Source organism: Lynx canadensis, chromosome C1 (assembly GCF_007474595.2).
Source record: "Lynx canadensis isolate LIC74 chromosome C1, mLynCan4.pri.v2, whole genome shotgun sequence".
In the NCBI taxonomy this organism is placed as follows: Eukaryota; Metazoa; Chordata; class Mammalia; order Carnivora; family Felidae; genus Lynx; species Lynx canadensis.
Window position 1 is genome coordinate 109974139 of NC_044310.1, and position 20964 is coordinate 109995102.

A 20964-nucleotide genomic window follows, 5' to 3' on the forward strand; every position below is an offset into this window, starting at 1 on the left:
TTAATGCAATAATCAGATGAGTGCACAAAGATATACATACACAAGTGTTGATTACAGAATTATTTACAATTAGTTACCTCAATTTTCAACATTTTTGGTTATTTAAATTATAGCATATTCATCCAATGAAATTCTATATGGTCATTAAGAACAATTGATATACTTGTCCATTTCTTGACAAGAAAAGGTGACATGTTTTGAAATGGAAAAGTAGATTATAGAATGATATGCATTCTATGATTCTTTTTAACTGAAATGTTTGTTCATATGCATTTATATACACAGAAAAAGATCTGGAAATACAAATATCAAAATATTAATGGTAGTGTCTTCTGGGTGGTGGGATTGCAGTAATAACTGGAAGTTGTTATCTTTATCTCCTTCACCTATTTCACCCATTCCCCCCCCCCACCCTCACCTCTGGCAACCAGTAGTTTCCTCTCTGTATGCATGGGTCTGTTTCTGGTTTGTTTGTTTTGTTTGTTTAGATTCCACAAGAGAAATCATATGGTATTTGTCTTTCTCTGCTTGACCTGTTTCACTTAGCAAAATAACCAACATCCATGTGGCTGCAAATGGCAAGATCTCATTCTTCTTTATGTCTATATATACCACTTCTTTATCCATTCATCTATCAATGGACACTGGGGTTGCTTCCATATCTTGACTATTGTATATAAGCATAGCAACAAACATAGCAATGCATACATCTTTTCAAATTAGTGCTTTTATTTTCTTTGGGTAATTACAGTAATGCAGTAGAATTACTGTATCATATGGTATTTTTAGTTTTTTGAGGAAACTCCATTCTGTTTTCCATAGTGGTTGCACCAATTTACATTCCCACCATTTGTGCACGATGGTTCCCTTTCTCCACATCCTCACCAATACTTGTTATTTCTTATTTTTATGATACCAGCCATTCTGACTGGTGTGAGGTGATATCTCATTATGGTTTGACTTAATTTCCCTGATGATGAGTGATGTTGAGCATCTTTTCATGTGTCTGTGGGCCATTTGTATATCTGTATAGAATTGCAGTAATTTTTATCCTTTTAATGAATAACATGCTTAATTTTCTTGCAGTCACTATGTATTATCTACATAACTTAGAAATAATGTTTTCAAAATCAAAAGACCCACCAAAATGATAATGGATATTTTAATTTCAGTATAATTAATATACAGTGTTTTGTTAGCTTCAGGTGTACAACACAGTGATTCAACAACTCTATATATTAGTCAGTACTCATCATGACAAGTGCACTCCTTAATCCCCATGGCCAATTTCACCCATCCCCCTACCCACCTCCTCTCTGGTAACTATCAGTTTGTTCTCTATAGTTAAAAGTATGTTTCTTGGTTTGCCTCTCTCTGATAAGCAGAAATGTTTTTAAAAGATGGGTCTCAGGAAGAAGCAAAAGAAAAGAAGACAAGGTTCTCTTTGACTGCCATTAAGAATTTTTTCTTTGTCTTTCATTTTCACAAGTTCAATTATGATGTGTCAACATGAATTTCTTTGGACTTATCATATTTGGGGTTTGCTCATTTTCTTGAATGTGTAGGTTTATGCATTTTGCCAAATATAGTAGGTTTCATCAGTCCCTCTCTCTTTTCTCCAGCTGGAGTCCAGTGATATATGACACAAACGTTCAATTTTTTGTTATTGTTCCACAGGTCCTGAGGCTTTGACTTTGATTTTGTGTTTGTGTTTTTGGTTTTGTTTTCAATCTATTATCTCTACATGACTCAGATTGGGTCAATTCTATTGTTCTGCCGTCAAGTTCACAATTTCCTGTTCTCTGTCACCTCCAGTCTACTATTGAGCCCATCCAATGGACTTTTTCAAACTTCCATTATTGTATTTTGCAGATATGACTTTTTTAACTTCTATTTCCTAAGATTTTCTATTTTTTTAATTTGTTTCGAGAGAATTTGTAATTACTTGTAGAAACATTTTTATCACAGCTACTTTAAAACCCTTGTGAGATAATTCCAACATCTGATTCATCCCTGTGTTGGCATTAATTAATTTTCTTTTCATATTCAAGTTGCAATCTTCCTGGTTCTTGGTATAATGGGTGACTTTCTATCGTTCCTCGACTATAATGTTTGGACACTGAGTGTATGGTTAAACGTTTACTTTTAGCAGTCAGTTGCTGGTTTAGGGTTAGCATGCAGGCCTACTTTTGTGCTCTGTTTCCAATGAGAATATAATTTTCAGAGCTTATGGCACTCTTTTGGTCCATTTGAGCTCATCTAGTGCTGCTGGGGCTCATGCTGGTCGCTGCTGGGGCTCATGCTGGTCGCTGCTGGGGCTCCCGCTGGTCCCTGCTGGTGCTTAAGGGACAGATGAGATTGGCCCAGGCCCAGCCACCTGATGCCTCTAGGTAGTGGTGGGATTCTCCATCCCACAGGGGTTAAGGAACTCCCTAAACTAGGGCACTAGTGGTGGTAGGGTTCCCTTGCTGCTGCCATTGTTTCTGGGTAGGAGAGGAGACTGTCAGGCCCAGCAGGGACAGAGAGCACTTCCCCCAGTCACTTCTTGTCCTTCTTGTCCGTCAGACCTGCTGGCTGACCTTTCTTGCTCACCTGCTTTCAGCATTACCTCCAGGGTGAGGAATGAGCCCAGCAGGCCTCCTTCTGTTGCTAGCTTGGGGGCTGGGGAGCACCAGGCCTGGTCCCTGTCAGGAAGGCTTGTGAGCAGCTCTGCTCCAACAGGCTTGCCTTCTTCTTCCACCCTCCAGAGTCCTCCTTCGCTTGTCTCCTGTGCCATTCCCAAGGTTTGTAGCAATACTCAACAGCGAGGAGCATGGAGACACACATCTCTACCACCTTGTCCAGACCAGAAGCTAAGCCATTGCTTTGTATTTCTCCGTCTGCTCTGACCTGCTGGAGCACCATCGCAGTGTGCAACAGACAAAACCTGGTCACTCCCTTCCAATCCAGTGATTGTTAAGCCTTTGTTTTATTTCTTAGTTTTTGGTTGTGAGAAGTTTAGATTCACCCGGTAGAGACGGTAGCATAATGAACATGCACCGGCTCTTCTCTAGCGTCTACAATTAGCAGCCCGTGCCCATCACGCCTCAAGGCGTGCACCCCCTCATCACAGGGCATTTTAAAGCAAGTTCCCTAAGTGCCTCCATTTGCATCTCTGACCAAGAGTGATCCTCAAACCCTCTCCTCGGACACCCTGGTCCCTCTTGCCTGGTTCAAGTAAACATTTGGTTTCAGAATTCAAAATTCTTCAAGAGACCCCAGAGCAAGAGGGCAGGCGAGATTCACAGGCTGCAAGCCAGCTGCCGGGTGCTGCTGGGTGTGTTAGTCACTGCCCGGTATGGGAAGGCTGGTCGAGCCTACTGGGCAAGCACAGGCAGAGGCCTTGCTGCAGCCCCCGGTCCCGGCTGTCACAGGACTAGCTTGTTCCCAGTGGTCCTCGGGGAGCCACCCTGCCCAGCCCAGGTCTCAGTCAGATTCTACACCTCCCCACTTGAGGCATCAGGAGCCTCTAGGCCTCCTGAGCACGTAGCCCACCTTACTTTATCCTGTTGAGGTTTCCCCCTGTTGGCAGAGGCTGCCCTGAATAGCAGACCACACCCAGTGGTTCCAGAGGGAGAGGCCCTTACAGACACCTCTGTATTCAAGAACACACACTTCCATCCTGAAAACGTTAGAAGATGAAAGATTTAGAAAATCCTTGTCTCTCAACAAAGTCTGCCTTTCAAGCCCACTGTCCAAGTGCAAACTCAGAAAGCCTTACTGTGAAATTCTGAAACTGAATATTCACTCTTGCAAGCCCAAACCACCCGAGGCAAATGGATGCCTCCAGCAGAAGAGGGGAGAGTCAGGACCAGGAAATGCAAATGAGACAGGTATATTAACATATTTCAAGAACTACTGTCCCAATAAAGAAGTAAAGAAGGCTGTGTGAGGGGAGCTAGGGTCTCAGGGGCACAAGCAGGTGGGTCCCAGGTAGGAACACAGAAGTTGCAAACCCTGCCAGGCCAAGGAGAGTCAGGCCAGCCCAGGGAGAACCTGAGAGAACCGGGGTCCTGGGTCCCCAAGGTCTGGACTGCCCAGAAATGAGACAGTGAAGAGAACCTTCAGCCAAGACTCTTGCCAGGCCTGAGACAGAGTACCCTTGGCCAAGCCTCTCATATTTTCTCAGCCTCAGCATCTGTGAAATGGGGGAATGATACCCCACGGCAGCTGAGAGAACCGAATAAATCAGTGCACAGAGACCAGCACGGAGCCTGTCCCACAGGGCCATCTGATCAGCTGTTATTTAATACACTGACACTAACACAGTGCTTACCACAGGTCAGCAGGATCTAGCCCTTTACATGAGGCTCACTTATCCTTACAACCCTATAAAATGGGTCCTATTATTATCCTCCTTTTATGGACAAGGAATTCGAGGCTCAGAGAGGTTAAGTAATTTGCCCTGGGTCACATAGCTAGGTAGACAGAGCTGGGGTGTGAACACAGTGTCCCTTGCTCCTAACACCCACTTGACTTTTTTTATACGGCTAAGGCCAAGTGTCCTCTTTGGGCTCCCAGCTCAGGTGAGCCTCAAGGGACCAGCCTGATGGGAAGAAGGTGTATCCCAATCCCCAGTGACCCAAAAGCCAAAGTCAGGAGCCAAACACCTATAAGGAGGCCATCACCCAGCCCCAGGGTGGGCCAGGACATGGAAGGCAGGCGTTACAGGCCCCCTCTTCCCCAGCCCTCCTTACCTGCCTGGCAGACCTCAGCACTGGGGCAGAGGCTTCTGTTCACCTCTTGCCTCCTCTCACAGCTGGTTCTGTGGCCTTGGAGAGTGACTTGGCCTCCCTGAGTCTTGGCAGCCTCATCTGTAAGGAGGGGGTGGCCACAGGACCCCCTCACAGTGCTGCTGTGCATGCAAATTGATGAAAGGAGACCCGGCCAGGGAGGCTGTCTGTACAGCACCACTGGCATAGATGGGTCTTGTCACAGACACAGCTTGGGGCTCTGAGCTGACCTCCAGCAGTGGGCAGGTCTGAGCTGTGGTCGCCAGCCCTACTGCCCACAGGAAGTGAGCCCCGCCCCCCTTTTGCTTCTGCCAGAAGCATGCCTCCTGCACACCTGCTCTTTCCAGGACAGCCATGTCAAGGCTTTGTCACTAGCCCAGGCTTTCGGCCAGTGGACATCCTGGTGCACCCTGTGCCACAGCGTGCCCCCCACTCCTGGGGGCGGTGGGACTGAAGCAAAAGCTGTGGCCGTGGGCCAGACTCCCTGTATGCCCACCACCCTCCTGGTGGTGGCCCAGAGGGAGAGGCTCCCTCCTCCCGTTGGCTTCTCAGAGCACCACCAGGGCCTGGCTGGGCCAGTGTCTAATTCCCACAAAAAGCTCCTCTTTAAGGAGGGTGGTAAAAAGAGGGAAAGTGAGAGAAATGAACAGCAAGAACATTCCCATTTGGAGCAAAAAGAAAGGTGGTCACTACAGAGCTGGGAGAAAGTGCCATGGCTAGCCAGGTTCACAGCTGCTGGCACTGGGGGACACAGGGCAGTGCCTTCCAAGGCCTGGTTTCCAGAAGAGATAGCCCCCTTCTCACAGTGCCCTGGAGCAGGCAGGCCACACGAGCGACCTCTCTGAAACCCAGGTGCTCTCCATAAAGCTGCCTCTATCCCCTGCCTCTGTGCCTCTGTGCACATACTCAGGGCCCAGACCCCATCAAAGGCCATGTGGCTCTGCCCAGGAAAGCAGCTTCCGTCAGAAAAAGTCAACTGACTTGTCATGTGAACTTGAATCTATCAGGACAGCGAATTGTTAATAACAGTCAAGATGAATCGAGTTAAAAAGAGACAGGCCAGATAAAGGAGGGGGCAGGCTGCTATCTTGCAGCCCAACCGGGAAGAACCCACAGGGTGAGGGTGACAGAAGCAGGTGCTAGGGGCAGGCCTCCTGAGGGAGGGTGTGCCCAGCTGAGCGCAGGAGGCAGAGAAAGAGACACAAGCTGGTCCCTCGAGTAACACAGAGATGAAGCTGCCTGGAAGGACCTGACGCCCACCCCCCCATCCCACCTCAGCCTTGCAAAGCATCAGGGCCTCTGCACAGATCCTCTCTCACCCCATGTCCAGCCCCATGTGGCTTCAGGGAGCCAGGGTTGGGAGCAGAGCCAGCAGGTCCTGGTGGCTTATCTCAGCCTCCACCATTAAGCCCTCAGAAGGGCCCCTACCCCACCCCCCAGGGAATATTCCCAGCAGTGCATCTTTCCAAAGTGCCCCCACCACCCTCTCTGGCAGCCCATCCATCCCAGCTGGGTTGGGCGGCAAATACAATAGCATAAATCAGGGATGAGGTCCCACTGGGAGCTGGATTCTCTGTAGACACACCTCTCATTTTTCACCCCACCCCTCCCTGTGACCCAGGCTTTGCCAGGCTGACTTTGCTCTGGAATTTCTAAAGGTGTGTCCCTTTGGGAGAAGTTCCAAGTGTAAGAATGAGGGCGATGGCCTCGGGATAACATTATGCCCATCCCCCTGGCCAAGCTGGCAGAACCTGCCACTGCAGGGTTCAGGAACTGCCCTGTCAATAACCCCAATAGCAGGGACATGCTGAGGAGGAAGGGGGGCTTCAGTGCCCTCTCTGTGGTCCAAGTGGGGAGGGAGATGCAGAACAGGGTCCCACTGCTGGACAAGGAGTCCCCACCAGGCAGCAGGCAAACAGGCCCCCTGCACGACCCACCCACCCCCTATCAGGCCTGGGAGCTAGAAAGGGCAGGGCTGAGTGTGAGTGATCAGACAGTCATCCAGGTCCAGCAGGGCAAGGGCTGTGGAAGGGCCACGCTAGGGCCACAACCAGGTCATAAAGCTCTGCTCTTGGGGGCAGGTAGAAGACCAGGGCTACGTCATTTCCATCTGAATTGCTCAGCTTCTCACTAACCTATTTATACTCTCACCCTCTTTCCAAAAGGGTTTAAGGAGGCCTTAAAATTCAGCAGGGGACAACACCAAGGGAGGAGGAGCTGGAAGGAAGGGACCTGCAGGGTCCTGCTGTCGCTGGCTGTGCTCTGCCCTCCAGCCACTGCCCACTAACAAGGCAGGCCACCGGGCTCAGGACTGCCACCGACAATTAGAGATGGCTGCTCTAGGGCGCCCCTCCCCAATGCTGGGCTGCCCAGGCACTTCTGAAGGTCAGGCAAACTTGGGGGCAGCGGGCCTGTCCGTTGTCCTGGTGGCCTATTCAAGCCTGAGTCCTTCAACCCACAAGACAGCCACCCTGGAAGACACCAGGCAGACCTGTGTGCAGGGCTGGGGTGGAGGGAACCCGGTACCTCGCAGAGCCCAGGGTGCTGGCGGCACTCAGTGGTACTACAGAAGGACAGGCACCTGGTCACAGGGACAGGTCTTCTGTGGGAAGGGGTGGGCTTCCTGGAGGAAGAGCCCTGAAGTGGGTAGGATTCGCAAGGAGACCAGGGCAGAGGGTACAGAGTGGGGGCAAAGGCAGGAGGCACCAAGGGTCAAGTGTGGACACCCCAGGAGAGATGGGCCTCCATAGAGGAGGGTGCCAAGGTTCAACTAAAGTGGTCATGAGTCGCTCCGCTCAGGGCCCTGGCGCCCCCTCCCCAGCTACTCCTTGGCCAGCCACTGGGGTCAGCGCAGGCCGCTCGAGGCCGTGGGCCGGCCCCTCCAGCGGGTCTAACTGCAGGCGACGCCGATTCCGCTGCGATCCAAAGTCCCCTTTAAAAGTTTGTCCCGGAACAAAACCCCTCTCTCCGCCCCGCCGTGAGAATCGGGGCCATCCCCGAGGGAGGCTCTGAGGACAGGAGCGGCTGCCCTCCTCAACCCCTTCGGAAACAACAATGGGCGACCGGACGAAAGAAAAGCAGGGAACCAAGCGTGGAAAATCCCCCAGTCTTGCAATGTCAACTGCTGGGCGGCCGGCCGGCCAGCGGCGGCCGTGCTGCCCCCGCGCGCCCTTCCGTGGGACTGCACGCCCGGGAAGGAGGAGCGCCGTGGGTTGATCTCCTGGTTCTCAGACTCTGAGGACGCGTGGCGTGTAGGGAAGGAAAGCTTGCGTTTGGGTTCTGAGGCTATTTTAGATTCAAAAGAATTTCCATTTCATTACCGAAGCCCGAAATCGTATCGCGGCTTGCACTTTCCCGGAGCAGAAGTACAATGACTTGCTTTATTTGATCATCGCATCCCACCACTAGCCGTGTTCTTTTCTTTTTCTTCTACAGTAAGTCAGAGATCATATATTAAAGAATTTATGAAGTGGATATTCAGAGAACAAAGATAGTCACAGAGCGGAAGAGCTGCAATTGCTTTTCCCTGAACTCTGAAAACACTAAGGTCTGGGCGCTGCCTCCAGCAAACAATTAGCCCTCCTGTAGTCACTGGCAATCTTAGGACTGTGGGGAACGTTGGGTACCCGCAGGTCAAACAGTGGGAGAACACAGACAGCAAGTGACAGGACCCACTAAGTGCGAAGGCACTTGGCTGTGCTGGGACTTCACCTGAAATCCACAACTGCCTTTTTTTTTTTTTTTTTAAGCTTATTTCTTTATTTTGAGAGGGGGAGGGGCAGAGGGAGAGAGAGAGAATCCAAAGGAGGCCCCCACTGTTAGCGGGTCTTGATCATGACCTGAGCAGAAATCAAGAGTCAGACCTTAAGTGACTAAGCCACCCGGTGCCCCAACACACAACTGCCTTTCAATGTGTGTGTTTCTGCCAATTTGTCGGGATGAGACTGAGGGTCCAACACACGGGGTCAGTTGATGGAGCACCCAGCTCCCCAGGGTTAGGCAGAGTCGTGTCCACCCTGCTCCCAGATGTCCACTGATTCATTGAAGCAACTTGACTTTTAGGATCAGTGGCTCATCGGATTGACTTGGAGGTGTGAGGAAAGCATCTACAGCCTTGGGGGTCTCACAGTGCAAGTGCAGCACTTAAGTCAGAGGGGAAAATTGAGTAAAATCCTGGAGGCAACTTGGATTCTCCTCCTAGAAGAATTCTAGGAATGAAAGGCTTCCTGGCTAAATAGGGGGTTTCCCTGTCAGCTATGCTGGCAAGTACGAAGCTGAATTACACAGCTTCCGGTGGGGGGGGGGGCTGTTATCCAGGGACCTGGCCGCTCTGGTTCCCATCACAGCTCACAGGAGGGGCACCCACCCACGGGGGACCCTGTGTCAGGCCTTTCTTCTCCTTCTTTCTCTCTAGGCCTCAGTTTCCCCATTCCATGAGGCACAAGATGGAAACCCAGGACAAGCACAGATGGGTTCAGTGGCCTTTCAGTAATACTCCAGCTCTCTCTTGAACATTCTGCACCCAATTCCCTATCTGGCAACAGAGACTGTCGTTGGGAGCTGAGGAGTGGCCTTTCTAGACCATCTCACTGCCCCCCCATTCAGCCTTGGCATCTAGCCTGGGGGAGCTGAGGTGACTACAGGGGTGAATACGGGCTGGACTCTGAAGCCAGACAGCCCAGGATCAGAACCTTGACTTTCTTAAGACTGAGAGAGGGTTGGCCCACCCTGTGGTCTCCATGCCTGGCCCAGATACTCAGGCCTCAAGGATGAGGGGGCATATCCGGCAGTCTTTTGTTCAGGCTCTAACCATCCTGCTGCTGTGGGTCAGGAAGAGGTTGTACTGGAGAGAGGAGACCACCAGCCAGCCATGTGACCTTGCCCAGGGTCTTCACCCATCTGAACCTCATTTTCCTATTCTGTGAAATGGGTATTATAGTCTGGCCTACAGGCTTGCCAATTAGATTGGAAATGACATACCTATGATGCCTAGTACTCAGTAGTTCTGGATAATAAGCAGGCTTAAGCATAATTTACCACTTGGTGGAGGATTGTCATCTGGGTGCCTAGGAGTTTGACCCAGGGAAGCTCTGCCCTCAGTATCTGGGCTGCTGCCTTCAGGCCCATGAAGGGAGACTCCCTAGGCCTCAGCCCAAAACAGCGACCAGTGAGTGCAGGCAGAGGCAGGCAGCTAGCTGCAGGCACAGCACAGAGCCAGCCCCCACTCCTGGCAAAAATGAATCATCACTGAGGAAGCCTGGCCCAAATGCCCCTGGCCCCAGGGGGAGGGTCGGTTTTAAAGCAGCTTCAGTTTGGGCAGGGACTTGGGCCCTGGACCCCCCACCCCCACCCCGCCCCAGCTGCTCTAGCTCACTCTGCATCCTGTTCAGGGTGCTGCACCAGACCATCTGGAGCTGATGCCCCTCCAGCCCCTTGTGAAAACCGCATGCTTCTCTGTTAGGTGGGTTTTGGAGCATTGGTGGTTGTTTTCCAGTTCTCTGGGTTTGCTTCCAAGAGGGTTTTCTGTTGTGATTTATTTTTTAACAGTTTACTGAGGCATAATCGACAAACCCTCCCATCCCCCCAAATCCACCATGCTTTCAGGAGCCCCAACAGAAGCAAAACAGGGTAACCCCTCGCAGGGGACGATGATGTGCGTGTCCCAACCCACCCCAGCTCTATTCTGACAGGTCATTTCACACCCCAGCTCACCTCCTGCTCCGTGGAGGTCAAGGCCAGTGCCCTACCCTAAATGTGGTGGGCCAGGTGGGGGTCGGTCTGATGAGGAACTCCCCACGTGGTGTAAGCCAGGAGGCTTGAGCGGAGAGTGGACCACAGGGCAGGGAGGCCCGAGGCGTCCCTGAGGGCACCACCAAAAACAGGACAGGGCCAGGGCTGCCAGACAGACCGACCTCCCAAAGATGAAAGCTGGAATGTTTTGTGGACTTTCACAATTTTAAACATGGGCTCAACACTTTATAACTTTTTCGTTGGGGTTTTAATAAACATGGAGGGGGAAATGCACATTGTCTGAACCTCCTTTCAAAGAAGAAGGGACTGCATAAAACTGGGCCTTAGGCCTCTGCGGACACCTCAGTATCTCTCCAAGAGGGACCCCGGGTCATTGTCCCAAAACCACGAGGGAGGGGGGTCCCGATCGCGAGCGCGCGCCCAGAACTCTGCGCCCCCAGCCCTCCCTTCTCTTCGTCTCGCTCTGGCCCCACCGCCCGCAGGTCGCACCAATGGCAGTTCGGCCTCGGCCCTCTCGCACTTGGAACTTTGAAGCGCCCAGCGTGCAAGGTCAGTGGCTTTCCTCCGGAGGAGCGCGGAAGGGTAGTCCACGCGCGGCCGGAACGTGGAGGGAGGGGGCCCCAAGCGCCAGAGGTGCCGGCCGCTGCGCTCCCCGCTCCTGCCCAGAAGGGCCGCCGCGCGCCTGCTCCCCGATTCCCCAGTCGCTCCCCGCCCCCACGCCCCGGCCTCCCTGACAGCAATCAGTTCCCCATCTGGCCGCTGCCCGAGACCGGGTCCCGAGCCCAGCACCGGTCTGAGGCCCCGCGAGCTCCGGGGGGCGGAGCCGAGAACCCGCGCGGGCGGCGACGGCAAGAGGCGCCGCGGGGGCGGGCCGGGGGCGGGCCGGGGCGGGGCGGCGGCGGACTGCGGAGACGCGGCGGCGCGCGGGGCGGCGCAGAGCGTTCTCGGCGCGGCGCGGCGCGGCGCGGAGCAGAGCGGCCGGCGGCGGGCCGCAGGGGGCGCGGGCTGGGGCCGGGGCCGGAGCAGAGCCGGAGCCGAGCCGGGGTCGGGCCCGGGGAGCCGGAGCCGGGGCTGAGCGGAGAGCAGCCATGGCGCCGCGCAGGGCCGGGGCCCGCGCCGCTGCGGGCGGCCTGGGCGCCGAGTAGCCGGGCCGGGCCGGAGCGCGGGCGGCGGCGGCGGAGGAGGCAGCTGCGCCCGCGCCCCCCCGCCCTCCCAGGCCCCGCGCCCCGCGCCCGGGCCGCCGGCGATGGTGACACATGCGGCGGCGGCGCGCCGGCGGCAGGACCATGGTTGAGCGCGCCAGCAAGTTCGTGCTGGTGGTGGCGGGCTCAGCGTGCTTCATGCTCATCCTGTACCAGTACGCGGGCCCGGGGCTGAGCCTGGGCGCGCCCGGCGGCCGCGCGCCGCCCGACGACCTGGACCTCTTCCCCACGCCCGACCCGCACTACGAGAAGAAGTACTACTTCCCGGTGCGCGAGCTGGAGCGCTCGCTGCGCTTCGATATGAAGGGCGACGACGTGATCGTCTTCCTGCATATCCAGAAGACCGGTGGCACCACCTTCGGCCGCCACCTCGTGCAGAACGTGCGCCTTGAGGTGCCCTGCGACTGCCGGCCCGGCCAGAAGAAGTGCACCTGCTACCGGCCCAACCGCCGCGAGACCTGGCTCTTCTCTCGCTTCTCTACGGGCTGGAGCTGCGGGCTGCACGCCGACTGGACCGAGCTCACCAACTGCGTGCCCGGCGTGCTGGACCGTCGCGACCCCGCCGCGCTGCGCACGCCCAGGTGAGCGCCCGGAGCGGCAGGGTCCCAGCTTGCGGCTGCAGCCCCGGGCCATGCCCCCGCCGGGTTGTCCTGGGCCCGCACTGCCCTCGCCGTCCCCCCTCTCCTGTCCTCCCCGCGGGCCGCTTGTGGACCCCCTCCCGACCTGCTGGGAGCCCAAGGCTCCCAGTTGGTCCTCTGCAGCCCGGCCCGTAGTCACCCTGCCCTCTATTCTCACCTTCTCCGCGTCGCCTCTCTACTTTTTTCCTCCACCGCTCCCGCCCCGCCGGCTGCGCATAGCCTCGGTTTCCCTCGGGTCACTGGCCACTGCCCTGGGGATATCACTTGCCTTGCACCGCGGGCCAGTGTATAATCTGGCTCTCCCCAGCAGCGGGTCCAGGCTGGCCTTGCGTGGGTCGGGTGGGAAAGTGGGTTCCTTGGTGTGTGTAGCCCACCTGCAGTGTTCGCTTACCATGGCCGCTCGCATACCCAAAGCAGAAGTGAGACAAGTGAAGTGCCTTTCCGCCTGCACCTGTGAGCCCCCCAGCCCCCCAACCTGCCTTGAGAGAGCTGGGGAGGAGCTGCCAGGGAAGGGGGTTGGCTCTGCCTGCCGTGTGTGCATGTAGAACAAAGGCCTGAGTGTGACCTGGGGCTGGGGGCGGGGAGGAGGCAGTGCTGCCTGTGCTCACAGTTGGGCCAGAACCAGTTGGCAGCTCCCTCCGAAAGAGGAGTGCAAAGGAACAGCTAGGTTAGGGGAGCTGAGTTGGTCAGGGGGACCTGTACAGCCACATACTTTGCTTGGGAGCCCCCCATTTCTGTGGAGGTTAGAGGCACAGGGCTGACCTCTGGGGGACAGCTTTCCTGCTGAGTACACTGTAGCCACAACCCTGGAGGCCAGGCTGGGTTTCCAGTGCTTAAAATTTGACTTCTCTTCCTCCAGCTCATATTGGTGCCCTAGGGGCCTTTTCCCCAAGACGTCAGGGCTGGGGAAGGCCGGGAGTGAGATCTTGTTGCCTGCCTTTTGTTTATCTTCCATATTTGCCTCAGGACTGCACTTACAGACAGGCTGGGGGTAGGATAGCTTCTGTGACCTCTGTAAATCATGTTTGTTGGCATACTTTTGGGTCAGGAGGGTGCAGGGTCCCTGGTGTGTTTGGAGGATAAAGGTTGGGTATCTCACGAGTCCAGAGCTGAACGTGGTCCATGGCATTGCTCTTCTGTTCAGTTCTTCAGTCCTTTTCATGTGGTCTTTCCTGGACTGTGAGGAAATGAGGGCCCTAGAGCTGAGGGCACAGGTCATCTTACTTTGCCTTGGCTGCCCCATCCCCTGCTCCTAGCAGCTCGGAACCTGAGAGGTGATGTTCCAGGTCTCTTAAGGCCCCAGTGGTTACAAATCTACCATTCCAAAGCCCTTAAATCCTTGCTTCCTGTACAGCACTTGGTGTGCTTTCCTGGTGTGATCCAGCCACTCTGTACTAGACTGAGCCAGGTCTGGGGTTGACACACCAGGGCTGTAGGCTCTAAGAACTAGGCACTGACCAAGCCACATAGGCCTCCTCCTTTTCTGCAGGAGTGAGGATGGGGGTGGGCACTATCCTGTCTGCTAGAGGGAATTAGCTTGGGCGAACCCCAGAGGGGACAGTGTGCAGAACCTGTTCTGGGGGCTGCCTAGAGGCCTGAATCCAGTTTGTACAACCGGACGCCCTTCCTGCAGCCTGTCTCCTGAGGCTGTTTCCCTTCAGGTCACCAGGATGAAGGGCCCCTGACCTCCCTTCTCTGGAGTCTGTCCACCAGAGCAGGAGGCCCAGCCACCCTTCCAGACAAGAGTGGGGGGACCAAGTGGAGCAGATGGGGCCCCCCAGGTGCTGCACGAGGGAGGCCCAGCACCGCCCCACTCAGGGTGGGTGTCTGAGCAAGAATAGAAAAAGCCGTGCCTAGTCAGCCGATGCCTCTTGCTGTGGTGGGCTGCCAGCCCCTCTGCCTAGAAGTTGCTGTGCTCAGCAGCATGCTGGCCCAGTGGAGGAGGAGTTTCCGGGGTTCGCAGGAGGCCTCCCTCTGCTGTCCACTCTGGAGTGGGCTGTGGTGTGAGGCAGGTGACAGAGCATCGTCTTCTGTGCGCTCTCCCCCCCCTTCATTTCTGTTCCAGGCGCTAGGTAGATTGCTTTTTTAATGAGCTTCCCTGAGAGGCCAGGGTAATCTTGGCTTTGTGCATTTACAAGCCCATCCAACTGAGGTTCACTTGCTGAGTGTTCCCCTCATCTGGAGCTGGACCAAGGTACTTCGAAGGTCAGCATGCAGTTCTCCCATCTGTCCCCCGACCCCCAGCCCAGCACCTCTCTGGATGAATTCGTCAGTGCCCAGATTCTGTGGGATCTCTGGTTTCGGGAACTCCAGATTTCACCCTCACCCTCCTTCCAGCAGGCTACGGCTTGCCTTCCCCATGGCCCTGAGGGTGCTGGAGTGACCACATGGCTGGTTAACTGGAGGGGGGGGGAGCCTCCAAGAGCTGCCCTGACAGGTCCCTGGGTGTCTGGGCCTAGGGTGAGGACCCTTCCTTTCTCCCTGGGTTCCAGGGCCAAGCATGTTGCAGGGCTTGGATGAATGCCTCCCTGCCATGAGGTGTGCTTTTAGAAACTCCGCCAAGCCTCTTGCAGCTCCTGGTGCTAGTGTCTGCAGTATTTGGGGGCCTAGAAGAGGCAGGCCTTGTGGCTCAGGGAAGTGGGGGTTTCTGCGGCTCCAGAACTGCCCCATCACACAGCGTCAGCCTCGGGGGTTCTAAGCTGGGCAGGTGTTGAGGTGACAGACTTCAAGGTGAGGAAACACACCTTCCCGGAATACAGTTTTCAATTTCTAACAGTGGTTTCTTCCTGAGTTAAAAGAGGAAAAGACATATGAGCCAAGTGTCTGTAGGTCCCTCTTATGTCCTGTGTCCACTGAGGGGGCTGCCACACCTGACCTGCTAGCATCAGTCAATGTGCTTGAAAGCCACCCCCCCCTCCCCACCCCACTCCAGGAAGCACTGACCTTGGAGCAGCGCAACAGGCAGGTATTCAACTGCTGCCAGGGGCCACTTTGATTAGAGTCTCAGCACCCCATGCTCCTGTGTCGCTTCAGAGACTCGTAGAAGTGCTCCTAAGAGCCAGAATGTCTCTCCTACCTCTCCCCATGTGCCTGAAGGGGACAGTCAGGGCCTTGCCTGGATTGCCCCAGAAATGTTCCTGAAATTGTGGAGGCTTCATTTGGAGCCCCCTTGGGCATTTGGGTCCCAAGTATGACTTCCAGGCCGCCTCCCTGGCTCAGCCAGGCCCTCTGTGCAGCAGTCCCCCACCCCCACCCCAGGAGCCCCTGGTGGGCTCCCTGCAATCTATAATGTTGCCATGTAGAAGCAGCATTGGTAGCCTGTGTCCTCTTAGCCCTGGTCACCCACCCTCCACTCTCCTGAATTCCTATCTGTGTTCCAGAAATCTGCTGTCAGCTCAGCCTTTGCTACCTTGTGCCCCAGCATGCTGTGCTCTCTGCCCACTGCTGCTGGGTCCTCCTCTCCCTTCAGCCTCAGCTCTGCTGTCCCTTCCTCCAGGAAGCCTTCGCTGCCAGCACCCTGCTGCCTTAGATGCCACTGGCCGTCCTTCATCTGCTATGCTGGCATGTCCACAGCACATTGGCACTGGCCAGATGACGAGTGGGTACTGCCCACGTGTTGGTACCAACTAGAATGTTCTCTTCCTGGTCCCGCACCCTCTGCAGGAGCTGTGCCCTTCCATGAGTCTTTTAGTGAATCAGGTTCAAGTCAGCCTTGAGTACAGTGCCAGTCCCACAGGGCTTCAGGGGCCCTCAGTGGGCCCAGCCAGCTTGGGCAGACTTAAGATTGGGCATTTCTGTGACACTTCTTTCTGTGGCACTCCACACCCAACTTGCCTTCACAGTTACTTTCTTACGTGCGATCAAGGGACAAAACCCACGTTTGCCTACAGCAGGACAGATGTTAACCAGAGCCCATGACTAGGACCCATATATAGGGCCTAGCCCCCTAGGGGACCTGGATAGACTGTCATCATGGCCTGAATCACCTGCGGAGGCCTTGCCTGGAGATGAAGGGAATCTGAGATCAAGACGTTCAGAATTAGGGGGTGCCCAGGTGGTTCAGTCAGTCAGGTGTCGACTTTTGATTTACTCTTGATCTCAGCTAATGGTCATGATCTCACAGTTTGTGAGTTCGAGCCCCACATTGGACTCTGCCGACAGCATGGAGCCTGCTTAGGATTCTCTCCCTCCCTCCCTGCCCCTCTCCTGCACGGATGCACCCCTGTGCTCGCCCTCTCTCTATCTTTCTCTCTTTCAAAATAAATTAATAAACATTAAAAAAGAAAAGATGTTCAGAATTAGATTTTCATTCATATTGAAAACAAAACTTTTTAGGCAAATGCATGAGAAGGCAAATTTTTAAATAGCTTACTGATGATTATTTTGAATGGTTCTTCAGTTTGTAGAATTCTCTCTGTAACTCGTGTTTTCTTTAAAGCACCTGAGAGTTGCAAGACCAGGGCTTCCTGTCCTTTTAGGCACCTCACTTGTAAAACCTGGGGCTGTGTAGAGTGGGCTGGCCCACTGTACTGTGCCGGGGCCTGCTCTGCTGTGGGGACTGTCGCTCCTGGGTCAGAGAGCCCTGGGGACAGTGGCCCAGCTCCCGCCCCTGGGGCCTGTGAGGCTCCTTGTCTTTTTCTTTCTTTCTCCATTGGAGGTCTGAGAGGTTTGCTGCTGATCTTGAGGAGTAGCAGGTGATCAGGTCAGGGTGGTTGGGGGGCTTGGTTTTGTCATCCTTAAAGGACCTGAAGTCTTTTTCTTTCACATCTCATGGTTTTGTTGTTGTTGTAATGACTGTGTGATAATTGAGAGGAAAACATAAAAGAGAAAAGTAAACTCACTGTATTCCTCATGCACATCTTTTTTTTTTTACACTGTAATTGAAACCATAATATAAATTTTCTATAAATGTTGTTCTTTGTTATTAAAAATTTACTATTTTAGTAGCTGCAGGTGACACCCCCCCCCCCCCCCGCTGGGTGTGTTGTTAGTCCTGCTCTGTCGTTAAATGTGCAGATTTCCTGTCTCTGGCTCCTATAAGTAATGCTGTAGTGGGTGTCGTTGTGTGCAAATGTTTTGCGTAGCTCTGATTTCCTTTGTAAATTCCTAGGAGTGGAATTTCTGAGTTGAATGATCTGCAGGTTTAAATGCTCTCAGCATAAACATTAGGTTACTTTTCGGAAAGTCTGCCCTTACCATGTTGCCGCATGTGGTATTTGAGTGCCCGCTTGAGCAGCACCTTGGTTGGTATTGGATATCGTTGTGGGTGTGAAAAGAGTTTACTTTTTTAAACCAGCAAAATGTGTCTATCTGTGGTTTTTATCTAAAAGCCCTGCTTGGTGCATGCACTCTTGGGGGTTGGGGAGGGGTCATGTCCAGTCTCCCCAAACACCTGCTCATCTGGCCACAGCTGTTGGCTTCAGCCCCTGCTGGGAGAGCCAGGTGCAGCTCTGACATCTGGGGTCTGAAGGAAAGGCGTGGTGGGCTCTGGGGACCCAAATCCAAGGAAGCCAGAGTCCAGAGAGGGAAGGGTGCAGATAGGCTAGCTCTTGTCCCCCAAGCACTGGGTGGCTTCTTGGAATGGGTCATCTTATGTGGCCCACCACCCCAATAATGCAGGTATCTGATGATTGTCCCAGTTTTCCACATAAGGAAGTCAAGGCCCAAGAAAGTTGGGGAACTTGCAGAGTCCCTCAGCCTGAGCCAGGAGCTGATGCTGAGATGTCTGTTCCGAAGCCTGTGTGTCCCGCTCCACCCCACCCCCAGGCGGGAAGACTGTCTTTGGGTGAGAACAATAGCCAGCAGTTCAGTCAGACCAGCCAGGTTCAGCACATGCGGCTCCCCAGACCCAGAGCAGACACAGGCAATTTCACAGGCAGACCTGTGTCGTTAGTTTACTGGAAAACATCTGGTGGCCTTCACCAGAGTAGCAGCAAGACAAGAATCAGGCCGCATCCTCTCGGCTCCAGCAAGGGAGAGCCGATGCTGGCACTGCTGGCAGCACTCAGGGGGGCCCCCAGCACAGCCCGGCCAGTGGGCCCACCCCCACCCCCACCCAGTGCCCGTTGCAGGTTGTTCCCAGGTGGTCGTGAGGGCCCGCAGCCAGCAGCCCGCCACCTGGGCCTGCTGGAGAGGTGGTGTGATTCCGGCCAGGATTCAGTTCAGCTGGTCTTTGGAGAGGATGGGAAGCGGGAAGGGCACTCAGGCTCCCTCCCAAGAAGATGGTTTCTGAGTACTTCTCCTCAGCAATTACCGATAACCATGTGGACGCTTCTCATTGGCAGCCCTGCTCTCCTCTTCCTTGAGGTCTGCACGTCGGCCTCACTTGCCAGCACTCACAGCTGAGGAGATGTGTTTGCAGGAAAGTTATCTCTCCAGACTCTCGTTCTTGCCTCTTCCGGAACTCCATTGGCTCCTTCTCTTCCTATTAAGCTTTTGCTCTCTGTTTGGGTTGCCAGGGGTGAGATGCTGTCCCAGCTACAGAAAGACAGGGGCCCAGGCGTTAGGGTCCAATCTGCCCCTGGATGTAGGCCTCACTTTCGGCCTATGGGACTTGTGGTCTCATTTCTCTGTTCCTCCCTAGGTAAAATGTCCCCTCCCTGGTGTGGCTGTGTTCCAAGTCGCTAGCTGGCAGGGCTTGCTATTCTGGAAGTGTGGCATGCACATACCCATCCACCAGAGAGTTAACTGTGCTAATCCCGGGCTGCGGGACCTGGGCAGACATTAGAGGATGTCTGTGTTGGGCAGGCGGGCGGTGGGCATGGGCTGTCCAGCCGCTGATGACCACACACACACACACACACACACACACACACACACACGTCCTGCCCGGCCTGGGCCTAGGGCCTGTTTGCTTTGATGAGGGAACAGAAGCCAGCCAGGCGTCCTTTCTGTCCCACAGCTACAGCTGCCTCTGGCCAGACTCCGGCCAGCCAGCAGCCCTTCCCTGCAGTGTTGACTGCTTTCCACCACTCTTGAGGCTCCGTCCCGAGTGGCCGGACTGCTCAGAGGCCTCACCCCCACACAGGCTGTTGGTCCATTCATTCACTCAGCCAGCCACGCTGGGGCTGCAGCCTCAGTTCACCAGGGCCACCTGTGGGGACTGATACACCGAGTTCCACATGGCCACTGCAGGACCTTATAGGCCCTCTCTATGTAGATGGGTCTCTGAGGCTGCAGGGGAGGACGGGCACATATGGGACATGCTCTTGGATTCCTTTCATGCAGCCCAGGAAGCAGCCAGGGGCCTCTGGAGAGAACTGGAAGAGGAGAGAGGAGTCCCCTGGGCAGCCTCTCTCACCTTGGGTCTGAGCCAGTGGGTCTCGTGGGCACAGTGAAACATCTCTGTGAGATTGTTTCTGCATCTCAAAAACAGGGGTATGGAGTTTGTTGTTTGGTTCTGTAGAAGAACCAGGGACTTGTCATCCGTGACCACCTGTGGCCACACGGTTCATCCAGCCCCAGATTGTGTTCGTGTCTTGTTGGAGCTGTGGTCACTCTAACCCCTTAGATTCTGTGATCCTAGGTGGGACACAGGCCTCATGGCCCAGGAGTGGGGCCCAGTTCCTCGTCTATAAAGTGGAGTGTCGGTGGCTTGCCACAGCACAGCATGAGGCTAGCTGTGGTGTCAGGGCTGTGGTGGCGGGGCTCTGGGGAGAGGCAGCCCCCGACAGCCGTGCATCCAGCCTTTCTGTGAGGGCCACATGTGAGCAGCACAGCTGCCTCCGCGTGTTTACACGGGCAACGTTAAAAGACCCACGCGGGGGGAGGGGCAGGCGTTGCAGCAAATCAATAATTGTCTGGAAAGATAGTAACTCGAGAGATTAAAACTCTGGGGCTAATTGTTTATAAAGCTGTGGAGTCAAAGGAGGTCAATGGCTAGGCAGGAGCTGGGGACCCAGGTGTCTCTGGAGACTGATGCATCAGGGTGGACACTTGGACATCTGACCTCTTGAGTGACACCAGTCTGGAACCTGCATACACCCAGAACTCTCTGAGCCTCGTTTTCCTTGCCTGCCTGGGTGTGGCAAGAGGCCGTGAACGAGCCAGACCCCAGCAGATAGCCAGCTCCAGAAGCTTCTCACTGCCCACCATGGCACATAAGGATGGAGGCTGTCCACAGGCAGCCCAGCAGCAAAGAAGCCAGCTGGGAGGAAACAGCTCAAAGCAGATGGGAGAGCAGTAACAGCAGGCTGCCAGGGTGGACAGCAGAACAAGGGTGGGGGCTCAGGCTTAGAGCCAGACCAGCTGGGTCAAATCCCAGTTCTGCCACTCACAGGCTGTGTGACCTCTGTGCCTCGGTTCCCCCTTCTGTAAAATGGGCATAGTGACAGTACCTGCCTCAGAGGTGGGTACTTGGAACTGTGCCTGGTGCTGGAGACTTTTTTTATAAGAGGCCACGGTGCATCCCCTCTCTCTGGGGTTAGGGAAGGGGTCCTTCAGGACCAGCTAGGTTTTCGGCTCCTGTCTGGGTCAGCTTGAGGGCCGGCAGGGGGCTTCCTTACAGCATCTGTGGTCTAGGTAGCTAGGGTCCCAGTATCTGGGACAGCCACCAAGTATCACTGGCCTTCTGATGTGACAAGCTGAGATGTGCTGTGCCTC

The 20964-nt window shown here is 54.7% G+C and overlaps 1 protein-coding gene across 1 annotated transcript in view; it reads left to right on the plus strand.

Moving 5' to 3' along the window:
- The first annotated feature begins 11756 nt into the window (after positions 1-11756).
- The window catches only part of HS6ST1 (heparan sulfate 6-O-sulfotransferase 1), a 46147-nt gene continuing 36939 nt past the window's right edge, over positions 11757-20964 (plus strand). Inside the window, exon 1 of the mRNA XM_030325779.1 lies at positions 11757-12306. Coding sequence (XP_030181639.1) covers positions 11780-12306 — 527 coding nt within the window. The 5' untranslated portion in view covers positions 11757-11779. The remainder of the gene's footprint in view (positions 12307-20964) is intronic.